We start from the raw sequence: 16,976 nt of genomic DNA, 5'->3' as shown, positions 1-16,976 counted from the left end.
GTCCAAGTTACCATACAAAGCAGCATCTAGGAGAGGAGTCCTGCCTTTTTTATCCTGTACATTAAAATCAGTCTTTTCGTCTACTAGATACTTTACGGTTTCCAAGTTACCTTGCGAAGCAGCATCGTGGAGAGGGGTCCTGCCTTCTTTATTCTGTACATTTAAATCAGCCTTTTCGTCTACTAGATACTTTATGATGTCCAAGTGACCATTAAAAGCAGCATCTAGGAGAGGAGTCCAGCCTTCTTTATCCTGTACATTAAAATCAGTCTTTTCGTCTACTAGATACTTTACGGTTTCCAAGTTACCTTTCGAAGCAGCATAGTGGAGAGGAGTCCTGCCTTCTTTATTCTGTACATTTAAATCAGCCTTTTCGTCTACTAGATACTTTATGATGTCCAAGCGACCATCAAAAGCAGCAGCTAGGAGAGGAGTCCAGCCTTCTTTATCCTGTACATTAAAATCAGCCTTTTCGTCTACTAGATACTTTACGGTTTCCAAGTGACCATTCGAAGCAGCATAGTGGAGAGGAGTCCAGCCTTCTTCATTCTGTACATTTAAATCAGCCTTTTCGTCTACTAGATACTTTATGATGTCCAAGTGACCATTCCAAGCAGCATAGTGGAGAGGAGTCCTGCCTTTTTTATTCTGTAGATTTAAATCAGCCTTTTCGTCTACTAGATACTTTATGATGTCCAAGTTACCATTCAAAGCGGCATCGTGGAGAGGAGTCCTGCCTTGTTTATTCTGTACATTTAAATCAGCCTTCTTTTCGTCTACTAGATACTTTATGATGTCCAAGTGACCATTCCAAACAGCATATTGGAGAAGAATCCTGCTTTTTTTATTCTGTACATTTAAATCAGCCTTTTCGTCTACTAGATACTTTATGATGTCCAAGTGACCATTCAAAGCGGCATCGTGGAGAGGAGTCCTGCCTTGTTTATTCTGTACATTTAAATCAGCCTTTTCGTCTACTAGATACTTTACGGTTTCCAAATGACCATTCGAAGCAGCTAGGTGTAGAGGAGTACTGCCATATTTATTTTTCGCATTAACATCACTTAGTTTATCTGAGCGATTTTTCTCTATGTTTGTTAATATAGCTTCAATTGCTTCTTTTTTATCACTTTTAGCAAGCAAATGTAGTGGAGTATTTTCTTCTTCACCATAGATAGAATCATAAAAATTATCAATTAATTTATCATATTTACTTGCATGGCCCCAAATAGACGTAATATGATTTTCATCTTCGTGAACTAAATTAGCACTTGTTACTAATTCTAAAGCTTTTCTTAAAACTTCTTCTTCCTTTCCGTTAAATTCCAATTCTAATCTTATTACTTGTTGTACTAATCTATGAACACTTGATATTCCCGCCTTTAGCTCGATCATTGAATACATTACAAGTGGCTGAATGGCGCCCCGTAACTTTTTTTGATCTCTTTCTAAACTTGAAAAAAATCTTTCTATAGGAATATTATCAGGATCAAGATAAGCAATAATATCCATTATTTCTATCGCTTTCTTACCATTCTCTCCGTTTTGCTCTATGTTTTTAAGTGTTACTTGCCAGGTTGTGTACACTGTTTTAGTATAACGGTCATTTCCATGCTCACGTTCAAATTTAAGTAACTCTGTTTTTTTTGCCTCTTTCTCATATTTTTCTAAATAGTCTTTAACCTCAAATTTTTTTTCTCCAAACATTTCATTTTTTCTACTTTTCTGGTTTATATATTCTGTTGCTTGCCGTAAAGCTAGTGGAAACCCTTGTAATGTTTCTGCTAATATCCTAATTGCTTCGTCTTGCAAACCATCATCATCAACTAATGCTTTTTTTATGAATTCTGTAGCTTCCTCTGGAGTAAAATAATTCAATGATACTACCTCTATTTTTCCCTCTTCACCTACTTCCCAATTTTTACTACGAGAAGTAATTAGTATATAAGGTTTATTACCAGAAGATGGAGATAATCGTAAAAGTTGTTTTATATCCTTATATTCTTCAACGTTATCAAAAATAAACAGACTTTTCGTATCCTTAAAATGTTTATACACGTCTTCAATGATAGATTTAATATCTCTTTCTTGCATTTGTTGGTTTGTTTGTTGCTGCTCACTCTGTGGTTCATCATATCGATTTCTATCCGTAGATAAAACCTCCTTTTTCTCCAAAACAGGGATTTTTAACTGTTTAGCTAATTTTTGAAACGATTTCCTTAGACTTTCTTCTGTTTCAGCGTTCATCCATATAAGATTGCCGTCATAAGCTTTTCTGTGCTCATAAGCGTACTTTCTAGCCAATTCACTTTTACCTATCCCTCCTAAACCACTAATAGAGGCTGTTTGCGATATTACTACTTGCCCACTTTCACTTTGTAATGCATCATGCAAAGTTTCTAAATCTGAAACTCTTCCAGTAAATGATTTCACTGGTTGTATCATATCAAACCTAACTGGGTCTTTGGTTTCTGCCACTGTCTGTTCTGTCTGTCTGTAACTAAATTTTTGAACAGCTGTTTCTAGCTCTTTTCGGAAATCTTTTCGTTTCATGTTTCCAAGTTTATCTTCACCATTAATATATTCTAATAAGCTTTTTAACATAAGCTCTCCTGGTTTTAAAATATATCTATATTCTTCTGATGGTTTCTCCGTACATTCTATGTAATTTTTCGTATCATCCCATTCAAAAGGAAGACGATAACCATATTTTTCAGGATTACCTACATCTTTTTTTTTGTAGTATTTGTAATCACCGTTGTCTTCAATTGTTACTAAACCTACTCCCTCATACAAATCCGCAGTTTTCCATTCCTTTTTCTCATTTTTTACTGTATGCCCAGTCTTACGTGTTAAGCCTTTGAAACCTTCTATTATATTTCCTTTAAAAAGTGTATGTACACTAAATACTAAATCACCACATCCGTTTTTTGACTTACCTAAAATGACACCTTTAGTTATCAAACGAATTAATTTTTCTATATATTCTCTATTTTTCTCGGGGCCATATTCTTTATTCCGTATAATTTCCTCAGGATTTTTGTTCGCATAGTCATTTATATAATCTATTGCTCTGTCTACAGCATCTACTGCTAACTTTTCCATTGCCGTTTGCCAAGTTCCATCACCACCAGTAACTGTAATAAATTGACTTTCAAAACTACGAAAAATATCACTACCAGCTTCAACCAATGTACTCCTAATAGAATCATATTCTATCTCTATCATTCTAAATACCACGATAGTCCTCTTAGATTTTTCTATATGACTACGTCCAATTGTGTTTTCAAGAAAAGCTGCAACCACTGTTCGTCCTAGTTTTAATCCAGGTATAAATCTTGAAATTCCTGCATCTGCTGCTGATCCAAGTGAATCTGCTATTATCCCTGCTGTTTTACCTTTTTTTGGTGTTCCTCCTGCAGCCGTCTCTTCACTTAACTCTTCTAACTTTTTTTCAAATTCTCCAACAAAAAAAAGCAAAAATATTTTTAGCAGTTTGTTTACAATCTCACTGTTTTTATTATTAGAAGATCCAGGTTGCTGATCATCAGACCTTTTCAGCCTTTTATGTTTCTTTTCTTGATTAAATAAAAGCTCTTGATCGGAAAATGCATCTTCCGTAGAGCGCTTTAATCCTTTATTGTCTCCAGTTTGTTGCCAGGCTTCAGTTATTTGCTCTGCCTGCTTTTCTTTTCTTACTTGTTCAGTCATTTCTGAACTAATAACCTCGCCTTACTCACCGCCGGTATCACTTGTTGGAGCGGCGTGCCCGAATCGGTCGGTGCGGTTCGCGTTTACACTACACGGTACACGGTTGGGAGAGCGTTTGCCTTACCACCAGTGAACGCTTCCGTTCGGAGAAGAAAACTCTAACACGATGTAATCGGTTTGAACTTCGTCTTCAGATTGATTGATTTCTGAGGCGATTCATGCTTTATTTATACTCGTGTGGCATGTGCACCACAGATAAGTAAGCTGCTCTGTTTTTCACCAATTTCAGGCCTCGAGCCGAAATTTAGTTTTATTCATTCCTCTCTTGGTCTCTTCACAATCGACTCTTATCTTCTTGCCCCTTCACAATCGAAGTTACGGCAAGTTCTCCGAATTCACCCTTGCCACACCGTTTAGAATAACACCAATAGCGACGATGACAAACAATTGCTGATAACGGCGATACAGCAAGCGCAGTCCAGTTATCTGAGTCAACACAAACGGATAAACCACACGACTCCAACAGATACCGACATGGTTGATCCAGCAGAATAGATAAGAAAACCCGGTAGATAGAAATAGGAAAATAGCGATGAGGTAGAAAATTATATTGGGTGTATGCAGAATTTTCCGCTGTTTACATAGAGGTGGCGCTACTGTTGGATAGAAGGCACAAATGTCATCAAATAACTGTCAAATGTCAAGCTTAGGCATCTGTCAACAAATCTGCATCATCACATTTGTCAGTTTTTCCATTGTGAGATTGTTATTAACACGAAACCATGTGCGAAATCGAGCCAACAAAGCGTCATTTGCGGGAAGTGTTGTTGTATCACTTTCATCTGAAGAAAACTGCAGCCGAAGCATGCCAGTTGCTTAGGGAGGCTTATGGCGATGCTGTTATAGGCGAAACCGGTTGGTTTGATCGGTTTCGGCGCTTCAAAAGTGGTGATTTTTGCACTGAGGACAAGGAGCACCCGGGACCAGTGAAGACGTTCGCAGATGAAGAGTTGGAAGCATTGCTGGAAGATGACCCGTGCCAAACACAACAACAGCTTGCAGATGCATGTGGAGTGGACTAAGAAACAACTTGCAGACGTTTGAAAGCGTTGGGAATAGTCCAAAAGCTGGAAAACCGGCTGCCTTACGAGTTGAAGCCAAGGGATGTGGAACGCCGTTTATGCATGAGTAAACAACTGCTCCAACGACACATCCGCAAAGATTTTTTGGATCGAATAGTTACTGGCGATGAAAAGTGGATTCATTGTGATAATCCCAAGCGCAAAAAATGGTATGGATACCCTGGTCATGCGCCAACATCGACGACCAAGCAGAATTTCCATGGAGCCAAGCTTCTGCTCTGCATTTGGTGGGATCAGCGTGGCGGAATTTATTATGAGCTGCTGCAGCCAAATGAAGCAACTACCGGAAACCGCTACCGACTCCAACTAATGCATTTGAGCCGAGCATTGAAGGAGAAACGGCCAGAATATGGCCAAAGGCATGATAAGATCATTCTGCAGCACGACAATGCTCGGCTGCATGTCGCGAAACGAGTGAAAACATATCTTCAAATGCTGAAATGGCAGGTCCTAACCCCCCCGCTGTATTCCCCAGATCTGGCTCCTTCCGATTACCACCACTTTAGATCAATGGCACATAGATTGGCTGAGGAGCGGTTCACTTCGTGTAAAGAATGTAAAAACTTCGTTGATCGGTGGATTGCCTTGAAAGATAAGACATTCTTCTACGATGGAATCCGACAATTGCCAGAAAGATGGCAAAACGTAGTGGCTAGCGACGGACAGTACTTTGAGTGACCAGTTTGTAAAGAGTTTTGAACAATAAACGATTCAATTTGGTAAAAAACAGCGGAATATTCTGGATACACCTAATATAACAACAAACTGTAAGAAAATAAACCAGTCTTGTTCTGACAGCCAAACCGCGTGGAGTTCTTCTTGTGCGTTTCGAAACATAACTTCGACTCTTATCTTCTTGCCTGTCTACTGCTCTGCTCTACACAATCTACTGCTCACTTCCTATCTCAATGCGGTATGGCTGCACCATTGCTCTAAGAGGTTTTGGCACTCAGGCATGAGACCGGATGGCGAGTAAGCGTTTTTATCCCTGATTGCCAGACGCAATCTCTAAACGCGTTCCTGTAACGCATACCTAAAGGCCTTTATACCTAAAGGCTAAACCGAAATTATTTGTTGCAAAGCACATGTACACCATTCCTACGCTCCCCTGCGAAATCATAAACACGAGATTGGAATGAGGTCTTGCATCGCAAGCAGCTACCACCAAAATCGATTACCTATAAATGTTTACAAGCACAGGTATGAAGTGTCGCGATGCGCGTATACACTGACCATACGCATGACGCAACAATTCATGCGCTTACTAAAACCGATGCGCGGTTTTTTTTTTTCTTTTGTGTCTCATTATCGCTCATTAAACCAAGGAGAAATGCGAAATAAAGCAGAATCTAGAAAGAAGCTAGCCTTTCGGCTCACCTTAGCCTGGATATTGACTAGAAAGAACTCTACCTCTGAGTAAATGTTCAAGCGACGAACATTATAAAGCCACCGTGTCTTGTTAAAGACCGTTAATTGAACATTATACTCGTTTCTCTACGTTCTCGGGTAATGGCTTGCTCGTCTGCTTTGGGGACCATTTCTGCTAGTTGGTCCGTAATGTCCTCTTTTACATGTTATGACTTAACAAAAGTTTGTGCCTAATGCTGACTGATATGTTATGGTTTGGGTTTTCCTGTTTAAGTTCTAGATGGTGCCCTGGCTTGGTTATTGCGGTGTGGTGATTGTGAATTGGGAAAAACCCAAGACCCAAACACTCGGGTGTTTGGTTTTTTGCGTACGGTCCCACTGTGTTTTATGTTTATATTCGTTATGCCTTTTTTGCTTACAATTTGGGTTTTTTCTGCCCTCTTTCTCGATGATTGGCTCGGCTTAATTTTGGGTTGATACCGACTGTAAGCAGCGTCAGCGTCAGCGTTATCACGTAGATTCAGCGTCGTTCCGTTATCACGTAGCGTCAGCGTCGTTTAGTTGGCGTCTTGGTTGTTCGGCCGATGAAGATGAAAAGGGGCAGATCGGTATCAGTGCCGATCGCACGAGCCCGATAATGGGTGAGTCCCGAGTCACCCACGCAGGGCACTCGACACTCACCCGGGCTTTGCACTGGCAGCATCGCGTGTCAGCAGTGACACTTGGCTTGTCGGCTGACCGATACCACCGCGACTGACACGCGTTATCAGTCGCGGTGGGCCCCCGTAGCAGATTTAGCACACGCTTGTGCTAAACCACCATTTGTTCCCTGTTTGAATGACTGTCTGTTAGCCAAATGTTTCGTTAAAGGTTGCTTTCCTGCTTTCGGGTGCGTAGCCGTATGGTAGATCTGATGGATCTCCCAAGGAGCCACGAGCTTTCGCATCGTCAGCGCCACCTAATAACCTAAATGCCTCAATGTGCGCAGAGAAGGTTAGCCTAGAATCAAGCGTCATCCCAAGGTCTTTCAAACAGGAAACACGGGCGAGAGGGGATAGACAAGATGGAGTAGTTATAGTGAGATTATTAATTATTATTATTATTATTGATCAGATTGAATTTATGTATTGGCTGAAAATGAAATAATGATTAACTTGATTAACTAATGATTGTGATGATGATGATGATGATGAGACTGACATCGACGAGCATACGTGGGGGTGACGTACTAATAGGTGACCGAAAGTTCGAAGTCGTCCCGAGCTTCACCTATCTAGGGTCAAAGGTTAACACCAATAACGACATAACCGAGGAGATTCGCGCCAGGGTGTTAGCAGCCAACAGGTCATACTATAGTCTGAGGAAACTATTTCGCTCACATCTCGTGTCGCGACGGTCGAAGCTGGGATTATACAGAACCTTCATAATCCCAGTACTCACATACGCATCTGAGACATGGACACTATCGAAAACTGACGAAACCCTCTTAGCCGCGTCCGAGAGGAAGATGCTCAGATTGATATTTGGCCCCGTATGTGAGGAGGGACAATGAGGAGCCGCTACAACAGCGAGCTGTACGCAATGTACGACGACCTCACTGTCGTGCAGCGTGTGCGTCTCCTCCGATGGGCTGGTCATGTTATGAGAATGGCGGACGACGAACCAGCCCGTAAAGTCCTCTTAGGCCGTCCGGAGGGACAGAGGGGGCGTGGTAGGCCCCGTGTGAGATGGAGAGATTGCGTCGACCGGGGCGCGATATCGGCCGGTATTCATACTTGGTGGACGAAGGCTCTCGACCGCGAGCGGTGGAAAGGTTCCTTGCAGCAGGTAAAGACCGCTCGGCCGTTGTAGCCGGATAAGTAAGTATAATGATTAGTTAATAATCCGCGAATCCGCGGTTCTCCTTCTCGGTCTTCTTCTCGGTTCCTTATTCTTGGTCCTTTGGCTTAACTAAAATCAAACTAAAATCATACTAAATTTAAAAAAATCGATCAGTTTTATAGCACATAAAAGTTGGCAACACTGTTCGCGTGTCGAACGAAGGCGCGTTGTTGTGTTCGTGAGCTGGATTGTTTACAACGCGGAATTGTACGCACACAACGATCTTTCGTGTCGCGATTGCGATTTCGCTTCAACTTCGGGAAAAGAAAAAAGAAAAAGAAAAAGAAGCACAGAAATCCGAGTAAAGTTCGGAAATGTTCGTGCAAAGTGAGAGAATGTGAGAACAATTCTCTTGTGAGAAGAGTGAGAATGAGAAGAAAGGCAGAAAAACAGAGAGAGCGAGTCAGGTTCGAACATTCGTAGTCAGGTACGAGAGTCAGTTTTGTTATTCAGTTGGTCAGAAAATACAGAGAGTGAGAAAATGCGGCGAGTTTCATTTAAAATTTCAATCGAAAAGGGTGTTTTATAGAAAAAGTTACTTCGAGAGTAAATTGTATCGCGCGCGTTCTGTAATTTCTGTTCGCCGTAAGTTTTACTGTGCACCGATTGCTGAGTCCGGCCTGATAAGATGCTATTAGCTGCCGAGCGTGGCGTTCGTGAAAGAATTCTGCCTACGACGAGATAGTGAAGCAAAGCAACGTTTGCTTTGTTGGAAGTCGAAAATGCCGAAAAGGGTGTGAAAATAGAAAGAATTCCGCACAATTGCTGGCTGTGTGTGTGTGCGTGTTGTGCGTGCGGCAAGTGTTTCGCTCGAGGGTGAAAGTAAAGCGCGTGCAAAGTGCAAGAGTGTCCTTCCGGCAAAAGGAAGGCGAGCGCTAGAAAGAGAGGGAAGTTTTGTTCTGCTGCGGTGGTGGTGTGCGTGAGGCGTCTCTGACGCGTCGCATTGTTGTTATTATTATTATCGGCGTTGAGCTGACCCCAACGAAACACACCACAAAAAGGGCAGAGCGAGAAGCAAGCTGCGTTTTACGTGCAAAAAAGCCGGTCTCAGCCGTGAGCGTGTGTTGGTGAAGTGTAAAGAGCGAAGCGCGGAATGAGATAGAGCGAGCAGTCTCTCTCGCTCGGTGCGGCTGGCATTGAAATTCGATCTTAGTAGTGGTGGTGTTTGCGGTGAGAGAATTTTACCGGTCTTTTGCGTGGTTTTGTTGTCGGCTTTTGGCACCTGTCGAAAATGGCCAAGTGTTGAGGGGGCCAAAGGATACCACAAAGAAGAGCCCGCAAAGAAGAAGAAGCGTCCATTCAAAATTCGGCTAAGACAACGGTTCGGTTAAGACAACGTAAAATGGCCTCTCCGGCCCACAGGCATCCGATCGTGCGGTTGCTGACGCTGGCCGGGTGCATCCTGGCGGCGTTCGGCATCCAGCAGCAGCAGCTGCAGCAGCAACAGAAGACGATAGTGGCCCACGACACGGAGGCCAGTGTCGGGGCGGAGGACTTCCAGCATCACAACCGCTGCGAACCGATCACGATCCCGTTCTGCACCAATGTCCAGTACAACAGCACGATCATGCCGAACTTGGTGGGCCACACGAAGCAGGAGGAGGCCGCCCTGGAGGTGCACCAGTTTGTGCCGCTGGTTAAGATCGACTGCAGCCCGGACCTCAAGTTCTTCCTGTGCCTGCTGTACGCGCCGGTCTGCACGATCCTCAGCTACCCGATCCCGCCCTGCCGGAGCCTGTGCGAGAGTGCGCGGGCCTGCGAGGGCATCATGCGGACGTTCAACTTCCAGTGGCCCGAAAGCTTCGAGTGCTCCCGCTTCCCGGAAGACGGCGGCCAGGAGCTGTGCGTGTCGCAGAACAAGTCCACCGAGACGACCACCAGCCCGGCCCTGGCTCCGCCCGGATCGCCGCAGCACACGACCAAGATGGTGACGAAGGTGGTCAACCGGAAGAGCGGCCCGGGCACCGGAGTCAGTGGCAACGGGGGGCTCATCGGGATCACGCATCACCGGGACTTGGGATTCATCTGTCCGGTGCAGCTGAAGGCTCCGACGCTGATGGGTTACCAGTTGACCGTCGGCGGCAAGGTAAGGAACTCGAGGAGGTTCTGGTGTCTAATCTGGAATTGCATTTGGGGTCTAGAGGTTGCCGTCGTGAAATAAATTGTTAAAAGTTAAACCCATCCGGTAATCCTCCTTCATTATCCAACAGAAAGAGGTCCAAGCTCCACAAGTGATGCCAACGGACGTTCAGTAATCCAATAAGTTGGCTCCGGGACGATGCCAAATCCCTTTACGGCATCCGTTCCGAAACATAAACAAGAAATCCACCACAAGTATTGTCCTCTCGGGGAGATGTGGTCAGTGAGAGATGCGTCCTCGCCCTAATATCCATATCGTCCGACTCGGTGATTGAGAGCTTTTTTAAGACTATAAGCCTATTACTGGCTCCTGGTGGTGCTGGATCCGGATTCCGAGTGACCTATTCTCTGATGCATGATGCATTTATTCGTTGCATCCTTGAAGTATGACCAGATGGGGAGCAATTTGATTAGGGTGTACACCGGGCATGCTTGTTGGCTCTCCAGCGTTGAGTTCCGTTTGAGCTTTTAGGTGAAAGAAATCTCTTCCTTTTTTGGACAGGATCCCAACGAGTCAAGGAATTCTTACCGGCTCATGTCCCAATCTGTGCCCTCGCTGTAGGATAGACATTCTCCTAATAATTGGTGGTTTGTTGGAATATTCCACACCCATCCGCACGGGAGTGTCGCTCAACCTGTCGACGTGAAAAATCGCTGACTCCGACGGAACAAAAAGCGGCAACCAAGTGGCAACACTCAGCCATCCGTCTAATGATGGCACTGATTTCGGGTTAATTAAGTTTCTGGCTAGTTTTTGCGTGCCGTTCCCCAAGGAGCCGGCCGGCCGGCGCGAACCACTCATCGCACTCGAAGGCAGCCATTGACATGCCCGACGCTTTGGCCGTTCTTGGTGCGGGTCTCCCGCCGGAGTTGCCGGAAATTGAGTTGAACTCTTTCGCGCGTTCCGTAATTTATTTCTGCCACCTTCGCGTCGCTGACGCTGGACGACGCTCTTCGTTATCTGTGCATTTTTTTTTTCCGCCTCTCGGAGCGTGCGGATTTGGGTTGCAGAAAGAATGGCTCAGGTGGCCACAAGGATCTAGAAGGTTTTTTTTGGTCCGCACGTTCTTTTGACACAGTCTCCGGCGGAACTTTTTGCCATCGGGCCATCGACGTGGCGGAAGAACTTTTAGATAAAAATCAAGTTCTTTCAATCAGCAGCCGGGGAGAAAGGACGACCCAGAAGATTGTCCCCGGAGCCGGAGAAGAAAGCGCAAGAAGTAAAATAAAGAACGTATATAAAATTCTGATTAAGGAACATATTCGGTTCGGAAGTTGTACAGTTGCGCAAACACTTGGCGCTCGGATCCTTGTTGAGCGACCTGTTAAAGCGCCCCAAAGATGTCCTTCTCGGGCGACGAGCGTGGCATGTAAAGAGCTTGTGAATGAGCCCGTAATGCAATGAAGCGACGGGTCCTTAGAACGGTCCCCGGTCGGCGCCCATCGATGATAGCTTCCTGTTCGTCGGCGCGAAGGGACGGCGAAAGGTGTTGGAAAACCCCCGGGAAAAATCTGTTACCGCTGTCGCCATCTGACGCGCGCGCGCTCGACGTCCACACGCGTGTTGGCAAAGTTTTTCAATTACATCTACACCACCGCCCGTGCACCCCGGAGCGTCCTGTGGAGGGATCTTTGGACCCCGGACCAGAACCGACGGCGGCAGGGACACCCAAGTATCGTTGCTGCAGCTGGCTTGTTGCTAGAGCCACCGTCGCGTCCTGGCAATGGCGCTTGTTAATTCGGTACCGTACTCGGTCTCTCTGTGTATGTGTGTCCGTCTGCCTTGTGGTGGGTGCAACAAGACGGCCCACCCAGCCGCGAAGGACTCTCGGAAACTCGGATCGAAGAGGAGCTACGTAGCTCCTCCGTTCGATTGCTTTTCTAAAGTCGTAATAAAAGTGACTGTTATGTCGTCGTGCATCGTTCGCCCGTCGCGCGCCCGTCGAGAGGATGGAAGAGGAGGATAAGCTACGAGGATAGTTATCTACTCTTCACTGGCATAATGGTTAATGCTCTCTGGCCACCGACTCCCCTCGGTGCCCGGTTTCCAATTTTACATTTCCCATTTTCCCGCTTTTTTGTCCCGCGGTCGTCGACCAGCCATTCCACACTGACCTGTTCTTGATAGCCGACCATCCGGAACGCCACGGGACAGGATGCTAACAGGGATCCCGGACTGGGCTCGTGATTGCGCATTCACGGCGAATGACTGTTTTTCACTAGCAACGGACGGACAGAGAGAGAGAGAGAGAGCGGGTCTGGGAAATGGAAAAACTTTCTTTTCGACTCACTCGATGGACGCTCGATGGGCGCCCATTTTGCGCTTGCCACCGTCGTTTTGATGGTCTACAGCGGTACAGCGGATGACTACGGTTCCAACTTTACATAGTTGGCAATGTCGATGAATGTGTCGTCGTTACGGGATGCGGCCCGATTTAGGTGTAATGGGTTTATATGCTGGTGTAATGCGTTTCAATTGTTGGCCGAAAATTGAGCTGCGACACTATTATGCTGAAGCACCTAGAGGAAGTACCTTCCGCTGATGTCCTGCTGTGCAATAAAGCTATCTGTTGCTCGGCCGTTCATTCGGCATTGGTTTTGAGTTATTCTTATATCATCCTAAATGATTATTTCAATATTCGTCCGAGTTACTTAAGTCAGCAATTTCGAAGACTTCAGGAAGATAAGAAACATCCAAAAGTGATAATCTTAAGATTGATTTGTTATGATACAGCATTCGACATCCTCTGTTGGTGCTGTCACAACTGTCGATCTACGGCCTTTTATCGGGATCGATTTATTGCGCAAAAGTTCCGCTGATATTATCGTCACCCCGCGTGGCCCAAAAAATCAATTAAGGAAAGCCTCCCCGATCGGGAGGCATCTTCGACGCCACGGCACCGTCCTGGTGAGAAGCAAATCAGCGTTCTTCCGGAGAGTTCTCCCGGAAGATCTGGGGTTCGCCTGAAGTCGTCAGCGTCAGCAAATAAATTTAGGAAGTGGCTTCGGACTTTTCATGGGGGGCACCGGAAATCAGATTTCTTTTCTGCCAGGTCCCATAAATCATGAGTCGCTGGCCCCAAAAGCCGCTTGATTCGGGAGGTTTCATACGCCTAAACTCGAAATGCCCATTGAAGAGGGCGCTGGTTGGACGACAGATGGCCGCCGTTTGCTTTGATAATTTTTATTAAACACTTGACACAGTGCTTGACCTCCTTTTGGGGTCCTTTTGCTCGCCGGGGAGGGACTTTCTTTCGCAACATCTTGGCTGGAGTAGTCAATGTTGACCGAATGGTGGGGTTCGTGCTTTTCGCTGGCCATACCTCTTTGTTTCTGTGTGTGTGTATGTGTGCACCGGAAGTTGATGAATCAACGGCCGCCACCGACGTCCGTGAGTCTCTAAGTGAATGCCGCTTTGTGCGAGAACGCGGTAACGCCATTTCTGTGTAGAGTTTTTCCTTCCGCGGAACCAAAACCATTTTCCTTTCACGTGGCCGAAATGGCTGTTCTTTCTTTGGGCCGGCTTTGTATACTTTGTTGCTTTTTATTTCTGTTTACTTAACGTCGTTTACGTGGCCACTTTCGGTCGGCGTAACAACGCGCTGCTCAACACTAATCGTCCGTTTCGTGCTTATCGCCCGTTCGCCCGCTGTGGGCCATATTTACTGTTCGTGGCCCGTTCGTGGTCGATGCCGGTTTCTCTGCTTGATGAGCGCGCCGTTTTTTCCACGCTTCGCGAGACCGAGCAGTGTCTGCCGGTCGTGGCCAGGACCTTCGCTCGGGCGCGCACTATCTAACGAACTTCGGTCCTCTCGGTCCGTCGGCGTGTCCTGAGGCCCCATCTCGATTCGAATGATGGATCCACTCTCGGATGATGATGAAGCCGCGATAGGCGAGCAGCTACACGGAAGACCGGCGCGATGATTGTTACGTTTGGCGCCCCAGGCCGAAAGTAGCCTATAGACGACCGACAGTGGCCGACGGCAGGAATGCTGCAATCCTGACAATTAGATACGTGCGGACGTGTGTTTGTCTGTTTGTCATTTTTGTGTCGCTTTACGTGTCCTGCAGGGCCATTATTGTTGGTACGAAGATAGGAATTTATTTGAGGGTTGGAACTTTTTGTGGTCCTGTGGTCCGATAGCTACACGGGCCAATGTTACGGGTCCTGAAAGCGCTCCAATTAGCATAAAGCTGACAACATTGTGATACGTTCTGATTGTGAACCAATATTTCTGTTGCCAAAAGGGGGCTTTATCGAAAGCATTCCACACAAATTCCAATCAGATTTCAGTGGTTTCAATCGGCACTGGACGCCTGTTTGAATGTCGCCTCGTTCTCTGTCTCGCCCAAAACGTGACCTCGTCCGGTTCGGAGGCCAAATATTTGTTTATTCCAAAACTAATCTAAATAATGGACATTCACGCGCCCGGGCGATGTGTTGCGAAATCGTGCACACTCCGTGCCTCCGGTAGTGACCCCCGGGTTCTAATCGAATCAAATCGAGGTCCGAACGCGCCTGTCAGCGCGGAGAGCGAGAGCATCGGAATCGGAATCATTTGAATAGCAAATTCGATCACGAACATCGCATAAAGATTCGGTTTGACTGGCGATAAACAGATTTTCGTGATCGCAGAGGACATTCGAGCCAGCCGGCCGGTCGGTGCACACAGGTTGGCAAATATGATAAATGCTGTGGGAGTACCGTTTACATTTTCCAATCTCCGTTTTGTGAGTGTAAACTGAATTAAATGGGGGAATCAAAGAGTTTTTGCCTTCACCCGGGCTACGTTCTACTGTGCGTCTCCCGGATCGCATTGCCAACGTGAAATGTTACAATTTATCATAATCCGTGGCTCACCCTCACGTGGTTCGCCCACGGCTATTCTGTCGTTGTCGGAGTTTCGGGGTCTGAACAACAATATTTCCCGCTGCTGCTTTCGTGCTCGTGTGTCAGAAATATCATGTAATGTTGTTTCTCAAACATAAGCTAATTAGAGAGGCACCGAGCACTCGCCACCGATCGGCAATCCAATTTCCATGTTAAGTTATCAGCGTCAAGACGAGTTTGTTCCACCAACAGCAGCGCCGCCGCCAACAGTGCGTGAAGCGCTTTTTGGAGCCGTTTTGAAGCCGACGGAGGAAGGCCCTTAGGTTCGTGAAGATGCGCCTCCCTTTGACGGCGTTCCCTGTTTTCGTTTGTAGCGTGTCGTGTTTTCGTTTCTCACAGTCGCAAAATAAGAAACACTACGGCGAGAGAGACAGAAGACCGAGAGTGGTGGGGAGATAACATTTTTGTAATATGGTCACGTTTTGGGGTTGTCCTTTTAGAAAATGTGCTTCAGCTCTGCGCCATTCCTGGGCACGTCTGGAGGGGAAAGGATCCAGGCCATAGCTCAACGTCGTCCGCTCCGTCGTTCAGTAACTTCTCGTGACTTCACCCTGAAGGAGATGGTGCTGGTCTCTTTGTGTGTACTCGGTTGTAAATGCCATCGTTCCGGACGACAACGGGAGTCGGGTTTTTTTCGCTCGCTGGCGCTGGTCAGATAACAGGCACGATTTTGGGGATGCTTTAAGAGTTGAGCTCCCATCAATGTGCGCTCCCGTTGGGGCCGGACCCCGTTATCTCGGGGCCGGATGAGCACTTACGATATGATCTAAACTCTTGCAGTATTGTTATCACCACTCGTTGCGAAGGAGTTAAGCTGACGCTCGAGAGGAAGTATAAAAACTTTCGAGAGCGCTCGACAGGATGATGAAAATTCCACGCCATTGCAGGCCGGAAACCTGGCCCCCCGGTGCTACGTGGTTGGCCAGCCAGTGAGTTTCGGGTACATTGCCCTTGAACATTGTTTTAAGAAGGATGATTTTACAACGCTAAAATGAATGTATGAAGAACAAATAGAGGACTAGTTCTTAAACCTCATCAAACAATTTATTTCTTATGGGAATGGAAGGATTGGCGTGTTACTCAATATAAATAAAGAGGATTAAGAAAAGCTCGTTTATAAACATTTATTTACACTCCGGTAGCTTTTAATCCATGTAGTATACTGCTTTGACCTTTTCAATGAGCACCTTTACCGTGGATGTTCCAGAGAATCGTTATTTTTAATATGCTCCGGACGTCCGACATCAGGGTTCATCTACAACGTCAAGTTTATATCGTCCACCCGAGCCGAGCATCTGGCTTGGCACCAAAACTGGACACCGCGTTCACAAGAAAAAAAAAACGGACCCAAAAACTAGTCGCCAGCTTCCAACAATCAATTAGATGCCGCCACGACGCCACGCCGAGACCAGAAACCAATTATCGACCTACAGGGGCCATCCCCCCCCGAAAAAAAGGACGTGTCCTTTGAAATGGCCCCTTTTTGTTGCACTGGCCGCTTAGGTATCCATTTTGCTGCTACGCTACTGCGGATATCTATAACCGGACGGAACGGAACGGACCAACACAGAACAGTTGGGAGGTTGAAATGATGTGTTCCTGTTCCGGGTCTGGTCCGGTGCGTACACGGCAAAGGATCTGCTGGTTGGCTGGCTGGGACATCGACAGAAAATGTATCGAATGACGAAAAATAGGACGAGATGTTTGCGAAACGAAAAAAGAGACAGCCGCATCGATGTCGTCTCGTAACGTTTTTTCCCCGTTTCCGCTTAGGTTTGCGCCACTGCGGCCGTGCGTGTGTTTCGGCGAATCGGCAGCTGTGGCCTGTGGTATCGGTAGCCTTA

The 16,976-nt window shown here is 46.1% G+C and overlaps 2 protein-coding genes across 2 annotated transcripts in view; one reads left to right on the top strand and one right to left on the bottom strand.

Moving 5' to 3' along the window:
* The window catches only part of LOC128269311 (serine/threonine-protein phosphatase 6 regulatory ankyrin repeat subunit B-like), a 23,023-nt gene extending 15,164 nt beyond the window's left edge, over positions 1-7,859 (bottom strand). The window contains exons 1-2 of the mRNA XM_053006746.1: positions 7,820-7,859; positions 85-1,073 (exon numbers count right to left, since the gene is read on the bottom strand). Of these exons, the coding sequence (XP_052862706.1) occupies positions 85-1,073; positions 7,820-7,859 (1,029 nt within the window). The remainder of the gene's footprint in view (positions 1-84; positions 1,074-7,819) is intronic.
* A 1,585-nt stretch (positions 7,860-9,444) lies between these two features.
* The window catches only part of LOC128269304 (frizzled), a 124,240-nt gene continuing 116,708 nt past the window's right edge, over positions 9,445-16,976 (top strand). Inside the window, exon 1 of the mRNA XM_053006738.1 lies at positions 9,445-10,188. Within this exon, the coding sequence (XP_052862698.1) occupies positions 9,445-10,188 (744 nt within the window). The remainder of the gene's footprint in view (positions 10,189-16,976) is intronic.

Source organism: Anopheles cruzii, chromosome 2 (assembly GCF_943734635.1).
Source record: "Anopheles cruzii chromosome 2, idAnoCruzAS_RS32_06, whole genome shotgun sequence".
Taxonomy (NCBI): Eukaryota; Metazoa; Arthropoda; class Insecta; order Diptera; family Culicidae; genus Anopheles; species Anopheles cruzii.
Note: the sequence above shows the minus strand (reverse complement) of the source record. Positions and strands in the feature narration are given on the sequence as shown.